General features: G+C 38.5%; 1 protein-coding gene across 13 annotated transcripts in view; it reads right to left on the bottom strand.

Moving 5' to 3' along the window:
- Positions 1–21,088, bottom strand: part of nrxn2b (neurexin 2b) — a 591,140-nt gene that overhangs the window by 258,537 nt on the left and 311,515 nt on the right. For 9 of the 13 annotated variants that reach the window (XM_026945170.3, XM_053230796.1, XM_053230790.1 and 6 more), the window contains 2 exons: positions 20,061–20,264; positions 15,406–15,432 (listed from right to left, as the gene is read on the bottom strand). In XM_026945170.3, the coding sequence (XP_026800971.2) occupies positions 15,406–15,432; positions 20,061–20,264 (231 nt within the window). The remainder of the gene's footprint in view (positions 1–15,405; positions 15,433–20,060; positions 20,265–21,088) is intronic. The other 4 variants (XM_053230792.1, XM_053230797.1, XM_053230795.1 and 1 more) reach the window with 1 other exon arrangement.

Below are 21,088 nucleotides of genomic sequence, written 5' to 3'. Positions count from 1 at the left end.
AGCTCTTCTGTGGGATCAGACCAAACAGGCTAGCCTTCGCTCCCCATGCGCATCAGTGAGCCTTGGGCACCCATGACCTTGTTGCCGGTTCACCGGTTGTCCTTCCTTGGACCACTTTTGGTAGGTACTAACCAGTGCATACTGAGAACACCCCACAAGACCTGTCGTTTTGGGGATGCTCTGAGCCAGTCGTCTGGCCATCACTATTTGGCCCTTGTCAAAATCGCTCAGATCCTTACGCTTGCCCATTTTTCCTGCTTCCAACACATCATCTTTGAGAACTGACTATACACATGCCTCCTAATATATCCCACCCCTTGACAGATGCCACTGTAATGAGATTATCACTTTTATTCACCTCACTTGTCAGTGGTTTTAATGCTATGGTTGATCGGTGTATTTCGATCCTGTAAAAGGAATTCAGACAGTGTGTCAGAGTTTTCAAATGCATGTCTGATCTACAATTATGAGAGGGGAAAATTAAAAGAGTGATGTGGAGTATATTTTTTCTTCATGAAGGTAGAAAGTAGTAGGTATGCCTTTTTAATTATCTAGCTAGCAAACTGCATTTCCAAACCCCAAAATTATTGTAGCTATTATTTATAAGTAAAGTTGTTTTAGCTAGCTAGCTAACATCTGGCTAGTTGACTAATGTAGGGTATGATGCATTTCTCTGTAATTTTGTTCTTCAGACTATGTTACACTGGACATAAGGGAATTGATTGAAGCTTCTGACTGCTTGAGGTGTTTGTATTCCTCCAAAGTTTTTTACCCTCTTTTCTGTGTTTTAGCTGGAAGTGACTCACTGAATGCAAGAGCGGCAAATCTCAGTCCTGACCGAAGGGTTGACTGACTCAAACACCAACTTCCTGAATGTACGATGAACAAATCTCAGTCTCGACCAAAATCTGATTCAGACTTGAATAAAAGGAAAAAAACTCAATTGTGACCAAAAGTTTCACTGATTCAAATACGGACTCTCTAAATACAAAAAGAGCAAATCTTATTTATGACTGAAAGTTTCCATGACTCCTCATGTGCAAGAGGAGCAAATGTTGGTCATGACTGAAAGGATTCATTGATTCAAACACTGACTCACTGAATGCAGAAGGATCAAATCTTGGTCATGACGCTGACTCACTGAATAGAAGAGGAGCAAATGGTGGTCATGACTGAAAGGATTTCCTTACTGAAATGCCTACTGGCTAAATGCAAGAGGAGCAAAGACTAGGTCATGACCAAAAGGTTCACTGACTCAAACACAGACTCACTAAATGCAAGAGGAGATAATATTGTTCATGACTCTAAGGATTCACTGATTAACACCAACTTGGTGAATAGGAGACACAATAATTACTGTACCTGAAGGATTCGCTGACTCAACCATGCCAATCTACAGTACGTGTGATGATTATTATTGATATTTGGCTTTCACGTTTCGGTTTTGGTGTTTGCAATTCCAAAGTCCGTCAGCAGCAACTGAACAAAAGGAATGACTGATAATGATTGGTTCACTTTAGTGATGTGATCAAGAGAGACTAAATCTTTGTGAACAAAACAAGTCTAAATCAGTAACTGTAATCAGGAATTTGAACAGGCTCGAAGGATGTGCACTGCAGAAGGCTGAACAGCAGGCGATTAATGCTAATTGACTCTCTCAGACACACACATACACACAGGTCACCAGGCCACCACTCAACCAAATCATTGTAATAAATGAAGATGCACATACATGAATGAAAAATCTAATACTGCATCTTAAATAATTTCCTGCAGTGCTACAGATGGGCATCCTGCCTTCAATTAAGAGCGATTAAGCATAGTTGTCAAAAGGTAACCACATGTTCCACGCTGTTGAAAGCGTTGGGTTTCATTGCTCTGAGACCGGCAATGCTCCCATGTGCGAATAAGAAGGGGTGTATGTGTGTGAGTGCATGTTTTAGTCAGCTACATCCTGAGAAATGTGTGTGTGTGTGAGACAGAGGAAGTCAAGGAGGGATGATCTCATTCAGAATTATACAGTCCACTCCTTCACACTGAGTAAGCATAAGGGTATGCTACACACACACACACATCAAATCTCCTCTATACCATATTCATTCACATTCGTTCATAAACTTCAACACTAAACAAGACAAGCTCTCCCAAACGTCCACATGTTGTCTGAATCCTCATTCTTCTCCCCAAAGCAGAACTCTTGTACTCTCTCTTCAGATAACAGGAGCAGATGGGCAATAACAAACTGGCATCTCACCAGACAAGACAATGGGCCCGGCATTCCATTGGCACCACACACACACATACAGAAACAGATGGCATGCATTGGACAAACCAGCATCAGATATAAATAAACCCCATACCTCGAGCTCTCTCAGGATGTGAGAGGTAATCAAGTATCTGTTTCCCCACTGACCGGTTTCTGTAAGATGCAACGCAAAAGGCTCTCAACACGTACACAATCCTGCACACAGAGATCTCCCCTCAGGTAACAAAATAGATTGTACACAATTATTCCTTCAGAAGCTCGCTAGGTATGCCTAACCTTCATAGACTTTGTGAATGCTCACTCTACAGATACAACATCCTTCAGATACAACCTTCAGATGATCACTCTAACCTTCATACCCTTGTTTTAAATTTCTGATGCTTGGTCTAACCTACAGAGGTGGGCTCGAAACTTCAAATACTCTTGACCGGCTAACCTTCTGAAGCTCCCTCTAAATTTCAGATTCGTATAAATACTCGACCTTTGGATTCTCACTGTAACCTTCATATTCTCACTCTAATCTTCTCACCGTAACCTTCTGATTCTCACTGTAACCTTCATATTTTTGCTGTAACCTTCTGATTCTCATTGTAACCTACAGATTCTTGCTTTAACCTTCTGATTCTCACTGTAACCTTCTGATTCTTGCTGTAACCTTTATATTCTCACTCTAACCCTCTGATTCTCACTGTAACCTTTATATTCTCACTCTAACCTTCTGATTCTCGCTCTAACCTTTATCTTCTCACTCTAAACTTCTGATTCTCGCTCTAACCTTTATATTCTCACTCTAACCTTCTGATTCTTGCTGTAACCTTCATATTCTCTGTCTAACCTTCTGATTCTCGCTCTAACCTTTATCTTCTCACTCTAAACTTCTGATTCTCACTCTAACCTTTATATTCTCACTCTAAACTTCTGATTCTTGTTTTAACCTTCCGATGGTTGCTGTAACCTTCCGAGGTGTTTTCTAACCTTGTGAATGTCTAACCTTCAGATGCTCACTCTAAACTTGATATACTCTTGAATGGCTAACCTTCAGAACCTGCTGTAACCTTCAACTTCCTATAAATGCCTTGATTCAGAAGATTGTAACCTTCAGGTGATTGCTCCAACCTTCAGATTGTCAGTCTAAACTTTCAACAATCGTCAGTTTGTTTCAACCTTCAAATACTCATTATAACCTTCAGACACTTAGTCTAACCTTCAGATGCTCAATTTAGCTTTTCTTGTGGCAGTCTACCCTTCAGATGTTCAATCTTGCCTTCAGACGCTCAGTCTAACCACAATATGCTCGTTTTAACCTTCTAATGATTATTGTAACCTTAAAAGGGTCAGAAATATGAAACCTTCACAGGGGGTGAATCTTGATCTAAACTACAAATACTCTTAAATGGCTAACCTTCAGATACTTGATCTAACTTTCAGATGCATGTTTTACCCTTTCAATGCTCATTGTAATCTTCAGATGCTCAGTCTAGATGCTTCAGATGCTTGCTTTAAATTTCAAATGCTTATTTTAACCTTCAGCTGCTCAATCTAACCTTGAAATGCATCTTGTTCTATAAGATCATATGCATTCGATTTTCTGTGTTATTTATAGCTGAGAGAACTGCAGGAGAACTGAATGTCAACACTAAACCTGCACTACTTACAGTGGATATAAAAACAGCTGATCTGTATTTGGGGTTAATCAGAATAATTTCATTGATGACAGCTGTATGATAATTACATTTGAACATGAGGTTGAATGTGATTGGTTCATTCTGAATATAGTCACATTCCCAATTACAAAAGGGTGTGCACACTTATGCAACCAGATCATGGTTTTCATTGTTTTTCACTTAATTTTTATAAGTTGTAATTTCACATTGAGGGTGGAAAAAGTTCTGACAGGCTTTATCTTGGTTTCATTTTTTTTTTTACATCACAAAACCCTGCCATTTTAACAGGGGCTTGTAGACTTTTATTATCTACTGTATGATAAGAGTGCAAGCCTCGTCGTGTCTCGTCTTCTTCAAATACTTGATCTGACTGACTCATTCGTCTGATATGAGTAATAACACAATGTCCTGGCCATTACATCTAATGATAATGTTATTAGATCAAGTATTTCTGTTCTCTGTTACACACTCTGCACTACGTCCCCATCTGTGTTTGTGTGTGCTGTGTTAATCACTGCCTCATCCACCCTTCACACATGGTTGCTCATGCACTTTCTGGGCATTAGGCATTCTGTGGTTGTGTGTGTGTGTGTGTGTGCGCGTGCGTGTAGAGTGTGTGCCAGGACAGTGGGCACTGTAGGGTGGCATATGAGAGAATGCCAAAGATAATCTCAGCGCTCTAAAATACAAATGTTGTAGGCAGTAATGAGCCACCCATAAGCAAAGATTAAAGTGTGACTCACTCGCTGATCAAATAAAATCCAAACTCTATTTTATACAGATATGGTTTATGAAGAGAATCGGAATGACCTTATATATCATATATGGCGCATTTGAATTCTCAATTCTGATTGATCAGAGAGTGTTGATTAAATTTCTATAACAGCAGCTCAGTCTGTAGTGCTGGCTGTAATACATTATGATTTCTATAGTAACAAGTCATTCCCAGGGATATGCTTTATATATTTATTTAACATTTAAGGAAGGAGTCTCCAGTGTGAGAACTTTGTAACGACCAGGACCTTTTTTTTTTTGCCTCAGGAGAGAGAAAAACGAGATGCTTGTGACTGTAACTACTAGGGAACTACTCTTCTTCATGGTGGGTGCCATCTTCATAACACCCTGACATTGATTATTGTGTTTTTTATCCCTTACGTATGAAATATATTATTTCTGTAGTGTATTGTGTTCCATATAATGAGGCCATGTGTACATTTATTAATTCACCCTTAGAGGAAAAAAAGGCTACAAGTGCAATGATTATTATCAGTATGAAAAGTAATCAGGACCACATAAAGCTCAATGCTAATGCAGCTTGATTGTTTTTTAATGAAATCGTATCTGCTATCCGCAGGCAGACTGCAGTATATTCACCAATTTAATGAGTACGTGTTCCAAAAATGAAAACTCAAAGGAACTGGGAAAATTTGAAGAGACAGCCGTACACTCTCTCTCACTTCCTTTCTCTGTCTCTCTCTCTTTCTTTTCACATCACTGTTAAATTAGTCTGTAAAACACTAACACTCACATTTCACACACAGAGCCAGAGGGGAAGGAAAACCTGTTATACAAGCCACTGTCACTAAGACAGGGTATTTTCTCTGCCTCGTGTAATACTGTACTGAAGCTGAATACCGTTATGCCTACACCGGTTCTGTTATGCAGAACATCATGTTTCTTCTTCATTGATGCTGAATAGCAAAGGGAAAAAAATGCAACGTGCTTTGTCAGTCCCCATTTTCTATCCCCTGATTGTTTGTCTGTCTTAAAGGACAGTGCTTGTCTTTAATGGTTGGAAAAAACTCCCATCCTGAAAGCATTTCACACACACACACACAAAAATCTGGCAATCTTGAAAACTAGAAATGGACATGTGTGATTTTAATAATCGTAATGGGCCTCCCAGAAATTCAAGTTAAGAACCTGCGTAAGCCGAGTCTGAATACACAACACTTTCCCTGCATAAACATTTACATAACATCACCAGCTCTGAATATAGCCCTAAACTCATAGCAACTTCACTTGTCAGGATATATACCGGGGCAGCCATTTAGATTTAATACAAATGTAAATACAATATGTTGTTTAACAACTTGTTAGCTTGTTAGTGTATTTACACAAATGCAGAACTTCTCAAAGTGCCCTTGTTTTGTGATTTCAGGCTCCTAGGTCATTTGTAACTTTCGAATTGTTTATATAACGACGGGTCACGACTATGTGTTTCCAGCATGCTCATTAGTGAACCGTTATCTAAATTCAGTTGGGCATCTCATTTACTGCTGCCCTACATAGTGTTCTACAGTACATAAGAAACAGTGAAAAAAGAAGGGACTGCGAGGGATGTCAGATATATCTGGTGTATATATGATAACTGAGAATGCCTGTTTTTCTCAAGAAAAAGCTAAAGACCTGGGTGTTCATCACTCCCCTCTAAGATAGATAGGCCAGCCATCCATCCATCCATCCATCCATCCATCTTCTACCGCTTATCCTACACAGGGTCACAGGGAGCCTGGAGCCTATCCCAGGGTTCTCGGGGCACAAGATGGGGACCCACCCAAATGTGGTGCCAATCCATCGCAGGGCACAATCGACCACATACACACTCATTCACACACTACATCAGCCTACAACACGTCTGGGGGAGGAAACCGAAGTACCCGGAGGAAACCTCCGAAGCACGGGGAGAACATGCAAACTCCACACACGCAGGGTGGAGGCAGGAATCGAACCCCCAACCCTGGAGGTGCCACCGTGCCCTCAAGACAGTAAGATTTGTAATATATATAAGTCTACAAATGAAGGAATTGTTTGCAATGCTGAATTACATAGGTATAAAAGCAAAAAACAGAACTGCAAAAAAATCTACGTAACTAAAGTCTTGGTTAATCTGTCCACTATAATTAAACCCCCTAAGAAGACCATAGCACTGCTCTCCACAAAACATCACCTTGATATCAAACAATGCTTCTGGGACAATATTCTTTGAACAAATAAAACACTATGTTTTTTTTTTTTCCTAAGGAAAAAATGCACTGCAAACTCACATCATCATGATTTATAGCTGCAGTGTTGCGTCAAGACCTGGACAGCTTGCAATCCTTGAAGGAACAATGAATTCAAAATTGCCTGAAGAACTTTTACAGGAGAATTTCACAGTAGCAGTCTGTCTTTTGAAGTTTAAATGAAGTTGGATGGTGCAATAAGACAGTGAACCAAAACCCACAAGCAAATCATCAATAGAATGTTTGAAGTTTAAAGCCTGATTCTTACTTGTCACACTGGACAAGATGATCCCAATGAAAACAGACTGTGCAATAACATGCATTTAGAAGATAATGATCCTCTAACTGTAGACCTGTGATTAAAGAAAATTACTATGTTCTGCTTACGTTATCCTTATAATCTCAAACAGAATGAGTGGCTTTTAGATGAGTGTCGTAGTAGCAGAACACTGAGTTTTTAGTCAAAATCTTTGGACATTGCCAGATCTTTGTCTTCAACTGTCCTTGACAACTGTTGTATGGGGCAAAGGTGTAACATTTCTCCTTACCATTGTGCAAGTCTCATCAGCAACAGGAAATGTTTTGTGGATGTCATTTCTGCTTTGGACCATTTCAACTTGGACTGCAAATGATTAATCAATATGCTCAATAAAGATGTGAAAAGTACAGATTTTCTTTGGTTTCAGCAGGATGTGTTTGTCTATTATTATTTAGTTTAATAAACTTAACCTAATATTTTAAGCTCTACCCCACTAGGATTGATTGGCATGTGGTGGCCAATCTGTTTATAAATCTTGATATTCAGCCTTTCCTGAGGTTTCCACCAGCAATTTTGGGAAAATGTGCCAAAATTCCTAGGGCTAGTCTGCAAAAGTAGGTTTCGCATACTATGAAAAATAATCCTAAGGCAATATTTATGGTTGGAACCACCAAATCAGGAGGAAAAAAATTCACTGTAGAAGTTATTTTACAATAGATATTTGGTTGTATTTTGAAAAACATGAGTAGCGTTTTTTTTTGTTTTTTTTGCAGGTTGCATAGGTTACTAGCGTGTGCCTAGAAGGACAATCTGTTCAAATTTTGTGATAGCTCAAAAATGACCCTGTGAAATACCTACCGAAATCATTTGACTCATTTTGTTTCTTAATAAAATCATTTTTATACAAAAGCACTTTTCTTCCTAAATACTACCCGATGTTCTGACAATGTCAAAATTGCCATGTATTCCTATCATTGCAGGGACAATAATCCCTCAAAAAACCTACAGTAAATACATGCCCAATTAATACTATCTTACACATCTTGAATCAGCAGAAGTCATCTACCTGAGGCTGTCTCCTTTTCTGTCAGAACAGTAAGGCCTTCAGGTCACAGGTAATAAACATTTAAATCCACTATCACACCCTGACACAGGTCTGCTCTAACACAGATGACAATAGTGGGTTGGTAGCGGTGGCAGAGCAGCAGATGGCTATTCAGATAAAGGACAGAGCTGGAATGAGATTGTAAAGTGAGATTAGTAGGACTTGAACTGTAAGATGTAAGACAAAGACTTACCTTCATTCTGAGGTTACAACCTCTCCTTGTATCACCTTATGTCACAAGCTCTTTGCCTTCCTTTTATCAAGACTGACTTAGATGCAGTATCTTTACTGAACAAGACTACCCAGGAGAGCGGATGCTATTAAAACTACAATGTGGGGACTAAATCTATAAAGGGATTTCAAAAAGCACATAAGAATGCTATGGTCAGGTGTCCACAAATGTTTGGCCTTATAGCGTATATAGAACAACAAAACATTTTCTGGTAAGACTATTTGGATAGTCCAATGGCAGCACTCTACAAACCATCTACGGCCTAACCATCATGAACAAACCTTCATGAACATGCCTATCAGCTAATTCCCAGCACCATGCCATTAAATACATCAGTACAGTCCGCATGAAATGAATTTGAAATTGGACCCGGACCTAGTTGATAGTCTATAGATTATCTAGTTAACATCAACGACTATAAACTGGACCATCTAGGTGTACTAAAACTTTGGTTAAAAACTTTGCAGCCAGAGACCCCTTTAAAAAGCTCAGCAAGACTGACCTGCTGTATATCCCTGGAGACACATTTCCACATCAAGATCTTGTCATCTCCCTGGACAAGTCTCAGATCACACCATCTGGTGTTACACTCAACCTCCTTTCCGCTTAGCACCATCAGGAGGATCCGGTCATTTCTAGCCACAGAGGACATTCAGGCACTTGTGAAGTTGTTCACAAGCTTGTTCAGTCCACTATCATCTCGACACTGGATTACTGCAACTACTTCCTGACGTGACTTGAGGTCAACCTCCGCAAGGTCGACCACACTACCCCATTGCTTTTATTCCCTCCACTGGCTTCCTGTAGCTGGCTGTATCATATTTAAAACAGTGTCCTGACTCTTCTCTGTCCTGGCACCCAGGTTGTGGAATGAATTTCCCCTGGCTATCCAAACTGCTGGATCACTGGCAGTCTTCAAGCAAAGACCAAAGACCTACCTCTTGACCAAGCAGTAGAAATAGCACTTATTTAATCTTTTTACAACTGTTGTGTTTTCTTTTCATGCTGTACTAACTCTCCCCCCTAAGGTCCCTAACCTAGTGGCCTAGCATGAGGAAATGAGCTTGATAGAGACTAAAAAGGACTTCTCTATTTTGTTCTGGGTAATCGTATAGATTATTTACTAAGCATAATTCATTTTTAAATTGTTGACATATTGAATAAAATTAGTTGATAGCCTGGTTAATGATAGGCACTTGACAGATTGTTAATGGTCTATAGATTTTTGTTATTATTTGTTTTTGTAACTGGAGTCTGTAGACTCTTTATATTGGACTATCCAAACTACCCATTTTCCTGAACTGCTGAAACATAACACTTTTTTTTCATGTTGTGCTGTTTGAAAGGATACTCAGTCATGCTATATACTCAGTCATGCTATAAAATGGCCATACATAACACTATAGCATGGTTTATTGCTTGTGTCATCGTCTCTATTTCACTGTCAGCATATAAATCAATACGGGCAAAGAAAAAGATTTTTTTTTTATATATTACATTCCGTAATTCATTTCAATTCTAATTTTGTTTACTGCCTATCTCATGTCATCAATTCATAAAATTTCTGCTTGTTGATTGGGAAGCAGATGCTTTTCTACATTATTGCCAGAGAAAGTGTAAGAAAGAGGACCAACCCTGTCGTGTCGCGCTTTAAGGGAATTCAGGCCGGTCCTCGGAGACTCTCTCAGATAGAGAGATAGCAGTCGATGAAGAGGAGGAGTGGGTATTGCTACAGTGAGAATCTGGCCAAACAGACATCATAACTCACAGAGCAAGAAAAAAAAGAGAGAGAAGTGAGGCAGAAAGCACTTTTGGCACAGCGCCAGCTTTTAAATCATCTCCACTGGTAATGCTCTTTAGTGCATTTCCTTATATCTTTCCTCTGTGTATTGTGTGTGTGTGTATTTTTGTAAGTCCATACATATCAGGATGCTGAATAGGTTTGTCCAGTATTCAGTTTTTTTTCTGCACATCACTGGATTCAAAATGATTGGCACCCTACAAATAATTAACCATTGAGCAGTGGTGGCTCTAAGGTTAAAGCTTTGGATTACTGATCAGCTCCAGGGGCACCGTATCATGGCTGACCCTGCGCTCTGACCAACTTCCTAACAAGCCGGGATATGCGAAGAAAAGAAATTCACGCTGTAACGTATATGTGACAAATAAAGGCTCCTCCTTTATATATACACACACATATATACATATATATATATATATATATATATATATATACATAAGTGGAAATCTTTAGTTCCTGGAAAGATTAAAGCCCTGAGTCTCTTCCTGTAATGTCTAATAACGTTAGAGACTTGGAGACACGTGTCAAAGGGCTACTGGAGCACTCTTGCATTTCAAGATCCTTTATATTCTTAGGTTTCCATGTGTGGACTGCCTTCTTCAGTTCAGACCATAGAGTTCATGATATGGTCTTTGCAAATTATTGATTTTGAGTGCTGCAGACATTTCCATGTTGATTTAGATATATGTTTACGGTCATCATATTGTTGAAAGTCCATCTATATCCAGGTCTGTACATCATGAGAGGGCCAACCACTTTTCTGTGTTCCAGAGCTAACCTGAGCTGAAAAACAGCAGTACTTAATGGTACAAGAATTCATGGTACTACAAAACCCCCAAACATCCAAACAAACAATATTTTACAGTGGGTTGGAAGGACTGTCTTTGTAAACAGTCCCCATTTTTCACCAAACATCACGGTGCGCATGGACAAAATGTCAGATTTTAACACAATCTACAATTGCTTTTATAGTTCCAAGGATGCTTGGTGAAGTGTAGATGCTTTCTTTCTTTCTTTTTTTTTTTTTGTTTTGTTAAACCATTGTTGACGACTCCAAGTGCTTAGCGATTTTGTTAACTGCGTGTTTTTTTTTCTTTAGGGTGGGGCTGGGGGCTTGTTCTTCTCTTTTTTTTAATTTTTAAAAAAATTTTTTTAATTAAATAAAAAAAAATTAATTGTTTAGGTGGAAAACTGGATTCAATATGTGTTAACATTTATTCTATACATCATTTTCATTACAATCATTCAATTTTGTAATGAGCTGTAAAAGTACTTTTTTCCTCTTTTTTTTTTTTTTTTTAACAGGAACAAGTGGAGTAAAACTTAGAGTTTTATTTATTTATTTATTTATTTTATTTATTTATTTGTTTAATTTACTATTCTTTTGGATTTTTTTTTACAAATGTGTATTTAAGACAATAAGAGAAAACTATTATTATTATTATTTTTTTTTATTATTATTTATTTATTTATTTTTTCAACAGAGTGATATGTTGTTTTTTTTTATTTTTGGTTACTGCTTTTGTTTTTATTTTAATTTGTACATTAAATTCCCCCCAAATCCAGCTTAAATTAAATATACAAATTGTCTATTTCACTGACCTTTCTGCTTTACCTGCTTCCAGCCTTTATGAGCTTAAGTTTAACCTTCAAAGTGATTTTTTTTTCACTCTCACTCCTACAACACTACACAAACAAATGGCTTCCTCACACTCACACACTGCAAACACTAGACTGCCAATCTGTTAATAATGACTGTAGACAGCCGTGCAGTGACAACACTGACTGTACGCTGATACTGTGTAAGATCTGCAGGTACTTATGTAAATATTATGCAAATGTTGTTGACATGAAAATAGATTTCATGACTGCATAACACAACCAGCACATATAATCGCTACAGCACGACTTCCTGGGAAATCAGAAGTGACATATTTACACCCTTGACAACGAAAACCTGTATTATTTTGTCTGTCGAGTGTTTAAAAAGACAACTGATAACCACGGTTTGATATCATAGTCAATGTTTAGAAAAGGTTTACTACAACACGGTGTTGTCAAATGCTCAAATCTGATTGGTCAAAGGTTGTTCCGGCTGTAACTCAATCCACGCTCATTCTATACAACATGTTACTGTTTCTATAGTAACAACATCCACAGGGACTTTCTAGGGCTAATGATGAACTGACTTTTAAAAAGAAAAGAAAAAATTTTTAATTATTGATATGGTCAAGCTTTCTGTAAGATGTTTTTTTTTCTATTTATTTTAACATTTGTGGAAGGAGTCTCCAGTTTCAGTACTTTGTAATCACCATGGGAGAGTCTTGTAGACAGAGGACTTTCCAGGACAAGATGCTTTTTTGTCTTATTAACAACTGTTTAGAGCTGATAACAGGAACTAACTTGTCTTGTGGATATTCCATCAAATGAAATGTACCTATAAATGGATAAAAAGTGCATGTTGTTCATTTAAAAAAAAAAAATTATACTTTAAAAATGGCAATAATTATTGGAAAACAATCAACTTTGAGGTACAGTATTAACTCCAAAGTAACTCCGCCTCTTGTTGGGCGTTGTCACATCAACTCATGGTTGATTATTTTCTTATAACGGAATGCCCCGAAGTGTTTTATTCCTCACAAAATCTAGAAAGTAGTAAGTTCAGTCTTGGGTAAACATGTTCTCAGCACATTTAACCTACAAAAAGCTGTTAATCCCAGCCTCAACTAGTATCAATTTCATGTGGTTACATATGATTAAATTTCATACGAATTTCTGAGTTTTTCCTGATTTTAAGGACTGTAAGAAATTTGTTCCATTAAAAATATATATGTATATGTAATTCCTTAAAATATATGACACCACAATGGACACCCCCAACTGTATTCAAAATATTCCTCAGCTAATTTTTGTTCCTTATTAAATCATTTTGGTTAGTAATATAATATAAAATGGAGTAGCTTGCTTTTAAATTTCTAGCGTTACTCCACGTGTGCGGTCTTGTAGCTAATTATCACCTGCAGTATGTTCAGGTGGGCTGTAGGACAGTGTGACACGGCATGCAGAGAGACATGACTCAACCCTTCCCCCCATGCAGAGGAGCTAATATGTGTACAAGAACCTCAGATTGTCTCTCTCTATCTCTCACCCCACTTTTTCCCCATCTCCTTGGTCAGGTTAAAGGGCGTGACACTGGCAGCAGGTCATCACGGCATCGTGAGCCGAGCATATGTCGCCTTACAATGCCTCTCTGTGTGAGTGTGAAAAAGGAAGAAGCAAGGAAAGAAGGTGTTGACTTTCTGAAATGCCAATTAGGCGACGCCACCACGTCACATCACAGCTTCAAACATACAGATTAGCTTCAGGCACATAATCACACAATAATATAACCAGAATCTGCAGAATTACAGAGTCTGGGCTCTAAATACTCAAACAATTCCGTGTTCCTTCATTCCTTTTTTTTCTGCCAGTAAAAGCCTCAGGTCTTGTGTGGTTTTGTAGGCCACGTGTTTCATCAGTGATGCAGTTTGTACATATATGGCCTCAGGTTCCAATTTTTTTTTTTTTAGATAAATAATTGAGTAACATACAGTGTCACCTACTGGTCAACTACTGGTGTTGCTTGAAACTGCAAGCTATGCAATTCACTGAGGCAATGTGTATATTGGCTTAATGCACCGAAGGACTTTTTCAAGGAATAACTAAGTAAGCAAGCAAGCAAGAACGTAAGTAAGTACATTAACGTCATCGGTCCCTCCTTAAATTGTTTTAAATAAAAAAGGTAACAAACCAAAAGTACAGGTCAATCCATCAATTGTTGAAAACATGTTAAGAAGAAATAAAAAAGAAACAAAAGAACCCCCCCCCCTCCACCCCCGAAAAAAGGCTGCCATCAATCCACTCCATCAATAAATAAATTAATAAACAAATTAATAAATTAACAAACATACAAACAACTCTACATGCCACTCCATGACTTGTTTTAAAAAGTTTAAAAGAAATTCTCTACAAACCCATTTGATGTTTTAAAGGTGCATTAGGCAAGATTTGTCAAAAATGAACTCGGTTAAACAGGTGGAGTTGAACGAGCCCAAACTCTTGGACGTACGGTAGTTCAACTAGAGTTAGCATTAGCAAAGTTCATCATGATACCGCTTTGACCACAAGGGCACCCGGCCATTCAGCTGCTTGAAAGCCAAGTTATAACACTATAAACGTGAGAAATTCGGTTCATACTGCTTTTATATGAGAATGGTCAAGAATTATCTGGCTGTGCTGCATGTTTGTCAAATTCAGCCATATTATTTTCTCTCCCAGCTGACAGAGGTGGAGTGATGGAGAATTAGGGACTGTCTATAAAATAACTGACAGGAGACCCATGCAAACACAAACAAGCATTTCGGACCATAGCGTAATTTTCCTCAGCCACATAGCAGACTTCTGCTGTGGTCTCAAACTTAAACTATTATTTTTTTAGCATGTTCTATATATTTTCCAGGTTATTTTTCCAAGTCGGAATTTATTAAAAATCAACTACTGCACTTTTAACAGTGAAAAAGTAGTCCAACTCAACTCAAAGTCCAAGAAATGTTTTAAAAAGTGAAACAACCAAAAAGAGGTCACTTCATCCATTGTTTTAAAAGAGTGGTCCAAAAAATCCTACAAACCTACAAGTCACTTCCTGAGTTGTTTTCACAGGAGAACTGCATTTGGGGTTGAATTTACGGCAATTTAAAACCTCACACCACATATGGATACATTCACTGATTCATTTACTCATCGACTCGTTTATATATTATATATTTTAACATTGGAATTAGATACAGCTAAAGTAAGCTTAAACACACACACACACACTCAGGTATCTCCTCCATGTGTGACTTACCTTAGAGTGAATGTTAATATTAACACACAGCATGAAACACATGTTCAGATTATAATTAGCAAAGCATGTAAGCAAATGTATGTGTGAAAATTGCAGAGAGAGAGAGAGAGAGAGAGAGAGAGAGAGAGAGAGAGAGAGAGAGAGTTGTGTGTGTGTTGTATTTACAATAAACACTTAGAATCACTTACTGAGGTTACAGTCTATCCTGATACAATCTGGCAGGAGAGAGAGTGAGATGGTGAGATCAAATCAAAGAGAAAGAAAAGAAGGAAGAGTGAGAGAGAGAGAGAGAGAGAGAGAGAGAGAGAGAGAAAGAGAGAGAGGGAAAAAAGAACAACATTTTACATCCTTCAAGGTACATTCTGCAGACATCCGAGATATTTGGCTGGACCACTACCCGGGGACACGCCTCGAGTCAGAGTCACCCTTATCCTACACACTTATTTCTGTATCCCTCCATTTTGCCCAGAAGAGCTCCAACAGCTCGCCAACACCGTATTGTTTGGAAATAAGGCCAACATGATTTACAATGTGGTATAAAACGAATTTGAATGCACATTTTTTTAAAATTTGATTCAAATTTGATTCAATCTTTTGATTCAGTTCTAAAGTCGAATCAGTCACATATCCTATTTCACAAAGTCATTACCGAGTGCGTAAGTGTTAAACCAGATGGTTCAGTGTCTGGAGCTCTTTGGGCAATCAGGATTCACCAGCTGGAATTATAGGCAAGGGTGATCTGCACACTTCAGCCATAAATGCAGCCTCTTACATCCTAAACAAACTCCTTCTCAGTCCTTCCTCCATGTTATACGTTAATCCGTTACATTAAAGGAGCAGTTTGGAATATTGTTCAGAGCCTGCACTGTGTCCTAGACTAATTATTCGTCTGCCCCACAGATTTAAAAGTGTGTGACATTTTTCCTCACCGATGGGGTTTGTTCTTTCATGACCTCATATTCCACTTTTTAAATAATAACTGTGTATACTACAGTGTCACCTACTGGTCAACTCGTGATATGACGTGAAGTTGTGTACTATAATATACTGATTCTTTTGTTATATTTGCTAAAACATGCAAGCAGACAAACAAAAACAGATTTTTCATTTAAAGGAATAATCCACCCTGAATGACTTACATAATAATCTTTATAATTAGCATCTATCAATCTATCTGTCTATCCATTTATCTCCAAAATTTAGTTTGTAATGAAATACTGAGATGACCTCATCCGTACACTCTTCTCAAACAGATCAGCTCCCAAAACTTCAGCTCTCCTGCTAATACCGCCATCAATGCCATTAAGCTAGTCATCTCGTAGATCACTAATTAGACTCTGAAATGACTCAAGGCAACTGCCTTGTATAGCTGCATTGCATTCTGGGACTTTGAGCCCAGTGTATGCACCAACATCTCCACTACTGGAGATGAAAGAATGAAAGAAGACACTCTTGCTCTTTCGTTTTTAGGGGCCAACAGCAAAACATGACCATTATCACTTAATGTTTGTGATTTTTTTTTTTCTCCTATTAAACGCCATTGTACCCGAGCTAGCAAAAACAGCGTCCGCCTGTTACATCAGCACGGAACACGTTCGCTAACTTCTCACAGGAATGATGAAAAGACAGACTAACCAACAAATTAGCACCAGAACCACTTATCACATAAACAAATATCTGAATATAAACATATTAAAGATGCTACAGGGTGGACTTTTTCTATTTAGGAAAGGAGATAAACACCTATCGTCAGACTGAGAGGGGCGGAGCTAATTTACAGGCCAGAAAATTTTCAAACAGAAGCCTGAAACAAAGAAACTAGCGAGATCCAATGCATTGCAATATTGTGCATCTAAGTGTTTCTGAGGTAGGTGTGAAATAATATGGTTATTACTGGTCTAACGACATCTTTAAATATTACAAACTGCACCTTTAATATTTATGTTGTGCATACTAATAAGCACATTTCATCCTTTTTGTGCAGTTATATGAAGTAAAGTTTGGAAATCACACTTGATGGGTGTACACCAAGCTGAATCAGAAATGGCAGCAGCTTTATGGATTTATTATCTCTGTTCGGAAATTTTAGACTCTGTCTCCATTTGGTGGCTGCAGCCTGCATGTGCAAGCTATAAAGGCTGATGCGAGATCTCAAGGCTGTCAACCGCTACGGAGTAGTGATAACAAACAGCCAGCGACCGGGCTCACTGTGAGGAAGGAGAGGCACAGCGCACTATAATGTCTCACTCTCATACATATTTCGGCATTGATATTTCAGATATCAACTTCATATACATATGGCTGATTTAATGCACACTCTAATTTCATTTGAGGGAATCACTTATGGAAAAAATATAACACATTTCAGGTGAAGTTCTTCCACATGTAAGTAACATATGTTATATATTGCATATATTAAAATCATATCGGAAAAATAAAACCACATGCCCTACATGTGCAAAGTAAAATTCATTGTGTGAAAAAAAAGTGCATGAAAATAGAAAGACATGAGCAACTTGTGAAAAAAAAAAAGTAATCTTTTGAGAAAGGTCCCACGTCTGAAAACAATGCATGTAAGAAAATAACAAAAATAAATGAATCATGTGGAAAAGAATAGATATGAAAATAAAAACATACGCTACATGCAAAAAAATCAATGTCAAAATAAATTTGAAAAAAAAAAATTCATGTGAAAATAACACTTGCACATAAGCATAAAAAAATGAAATAAATGACTAATATGAAAAAATCACAATTACAATGTAAAAATGAAAAAAAATTCAAGTGAAAAAAAACCCACATGTACTACATGTGGAAAGCAAACATGTAAAAAATAAATAAATGATGTGAAAAAAGATCAAATATAAAAATAATAATAAAAAAAATGCACTACATCTGAAAAATTTATGCAAAAATAAATTAATGTTTAAAAAAAGACAATAAATAAATAAATGAAAATAAATAATAACATAAAAATAAATAAGTCATGTAAAAAAAAAAGACACGTGAAAATAAAAACACATGCCGTACATGTAAAAAAAAATAAATAATTTCACGTGAATAAATAAAAACACATAGCCTATAGTGCAGTGTCTAAAAATCTAAAGATGAGCAAATTTCCCATGGGAAGTTTATGCAACTTTTCAGTAAGGAATAATGCACTACTGAATGTTTTCCTTTTTCGCTTTCTTTTTTTTTTTTAAACAGGAGTGTGTTTAGCTCGCACATAACATCCGTCCTTCATTGACTCGTGTTTTTGGGGAATTGTGAGAGGTCTGCGAGAGGCGTATCCCTTTGACACGACCTTTCCCAGGGACACTGATTCTCTCCCACAGCCTCGTGTGAATCAGGATAATTATCTCTGACTTATCTAATCCGTCTACGTACGTATTAACTGTTTTAAGCTAAGCTCAGTATGTCTCCGTGTTTAATTACCCGCTTGCAAATCGCAGTATTGGAGGATTATTCTACAAGTTATTGTTTGCTAATTAGCAAAAGCAGAGGTACTAATGCCTCGAGGTAATTAGAGCATGTGCGTTTTGGGCTTAGCATTAGTAGCAGCTTAGTGGTTAGGGAGAACGCGGCACGCATTGAAAACGACGACAGTGAGCCGGTCTCTGGCTGTTCGCTTCAGGGTCGCAGACATACAAGCCATTGAAGGGATGAAAAGTTCCATCTTCAGAGCCTCGAGCAAGTGAACGAGAGAGAGAAATAGATAGATAGATAGAAAAAGAGAGAGAGAGAGAGACCCTGTGAGCACACCTCTGCCTTGTAACGTCCTGTTTCTGTGGCTTCCAGTCACCAATGTTCCCATCACACAACAATTACCACCGTTAGCTTTGGCTATAAAAAACGATCTATATAATGTATATATCTGAGGTGACGTAGGTCACATAGGTGACTTAGGTGACACAGGGGTCGAGTAGATATACCACATGAGTCACCTGTCAAAAGTGGATGGCAAGTAAACACATGGTATCATAGGTGACATTGATGTCAAGTTGACATACCACCTGATTCAAGTTACCCAGACTGACATAAGCTTGTGTTATAACATCTCACAAGCTGACTTCCATCCGTATGTCACATGACATCTGACGATATAGTCCTCCGCCACTATGATCCTCCATTCCAGAAGTACAGTGAGCTACACAGTCAGCTGTCATGACATTCTAACCTAAGCCGACCCAGAAAGCGTTATAACACAAACGTGTGCCTAGAACATTCTATGTCACTTGACTCTAACACACGTCAGGTGTTATGACAACCTGGCATTAGGGGTTAAGAAGCCTTTCGTATGTACATATCACCAGGTTTATCTGATTTGTTAAAACATAACTCAAACATAGTGTATACAAGTGAAATAGATTCTGAGTCATTGTCATTCAATGCTGGGAAAAAATAAAAATAAATGCATCATTATTATTATTATTATTATTATTATTATTATTATTATTCTGAAATGTGAGTAAGGTTACCAAAAGTAAACTATGAGATTGAATACATAAATATTTGTTCGTTTTCGAATAGTGAAATAGATTCCAACAGGAAGGTTAGACAGGAAGATTAGCTTTAATCTTGGTCTAGGTCTCCACCTGCTGGAAAAAAGTATCTACTACAAACAACATCAGTCTCATTATCATCAGAGTGAAACTAGGACGTTACAGGGCGAGAGTAAGCGCACGTTCCCAGTGATGCAGCACTGATTGTGGGAAGAAGCTCAAGGCCTGAGGAGGGCAGAGGATGGCGATAGGGGCAGGTGACACACCCAGAGAAAATTCACTGGGAGTAGAAGAGAGGGGTAATGATGAGGATTGATAGTGACAATGGCGGTTAAGGTTACCCAGATTGACGGTGAGCTTGACCCGTCCACCGTCCAGCTCCAGACGGAGCGTATCTGCAGACTCTTTGGAGGTGGTGGCCACCAGGAGGCCGTAGGCTCGCTGGGACATGAAGCGCAGGGCCAGGTCCTCTGCCTCGGTGTGCATGGTGCTCGGCATGATGATCTTCAGATACATGCTGCCGTCATAGCTCAACACGGTGGCCTCTGTAGGATAGGTGGATAGGGCAAAGGAGGTGGGTGCATTTAAAATGGAATTCCCACTGACTGTAGCACAAATGTATAAATAACTAACACGCTAATGATTTCTGTTTATTCTGATCTTGAGGCAATATCCAAAAAACAACACTAGATGGAAGAAGAGAGCCGCTCTATAGATTTCATGGTGGCCTCCTTAATGGCGTCCCATAGACTCATTACTTTGAAGTAAAAATATATGAAACTGGGCACATGCAGCAGCCGTGCCCGAAAGAATGATGTAACCCTGAGTGTTTAAAAAGCAATACTTCTTGAATGTCGAGCAAGATATGATGCTAATTCAGAGACAAGAGCCAGTTTGGCCAGCAAAGCCAGCGGTGCCATGGCTCCATGCCTCCGTGGCTCTGACTGCTCTCACCCTCAATACTCTGTCCATCTTGTGCCGGCTGGTGCCTCTAACAGACGCACAGATGGTTGTGGAATGCCTCATCGCTCTGCTGCCTTCAGGGCTACTTCACGATGGTCCAGTCCTCATATTTCCCGCCAGTAAGCAAGACTGTAACTCACCATATCGCGCAGTTCCAATGATTTTGTGTGTGTCTGTTAACAATTCTGCGGCGGCAGTAGGTAGGACGCTTCAGTGCCCTCTCTGATGACTGCGGCTGTATTTTTAGCAGGCTCGCTTTTTATTTGGAAAGACTAGGGCGCATCTCCAAATAAAACAGCCGGTGGCATGAACTAGGCGGATAGCACCGAATTCAACATTTAAACATCAAGGACAAGTGGTGATGGTGGCTTCATATTTCTCTCATAATTTTAATTTGGTGGAATAG

This window comes from Pangasianodon hypophthalmus, chromosome 28, assembly GCF_027358585.1.
Source record: "Pangasianodon hypophthalmus isolate fPanHyp1 chromosome 28, fPanHyp1.pri, whole genome shotgun sequence".
Taxonomy (NCBI): Eukaryota; Metazoa; Chordata; class Actinopteri; order Siluriformes; family Pangasiidae; genus Pangasianodon; species Pangasianodon hypophthalmus.
The sequence above is the reverse complement of the archived record's forward strand: the minus strand, read 5'-3'. Positions and strand labels throughout refer to the sequence as shown.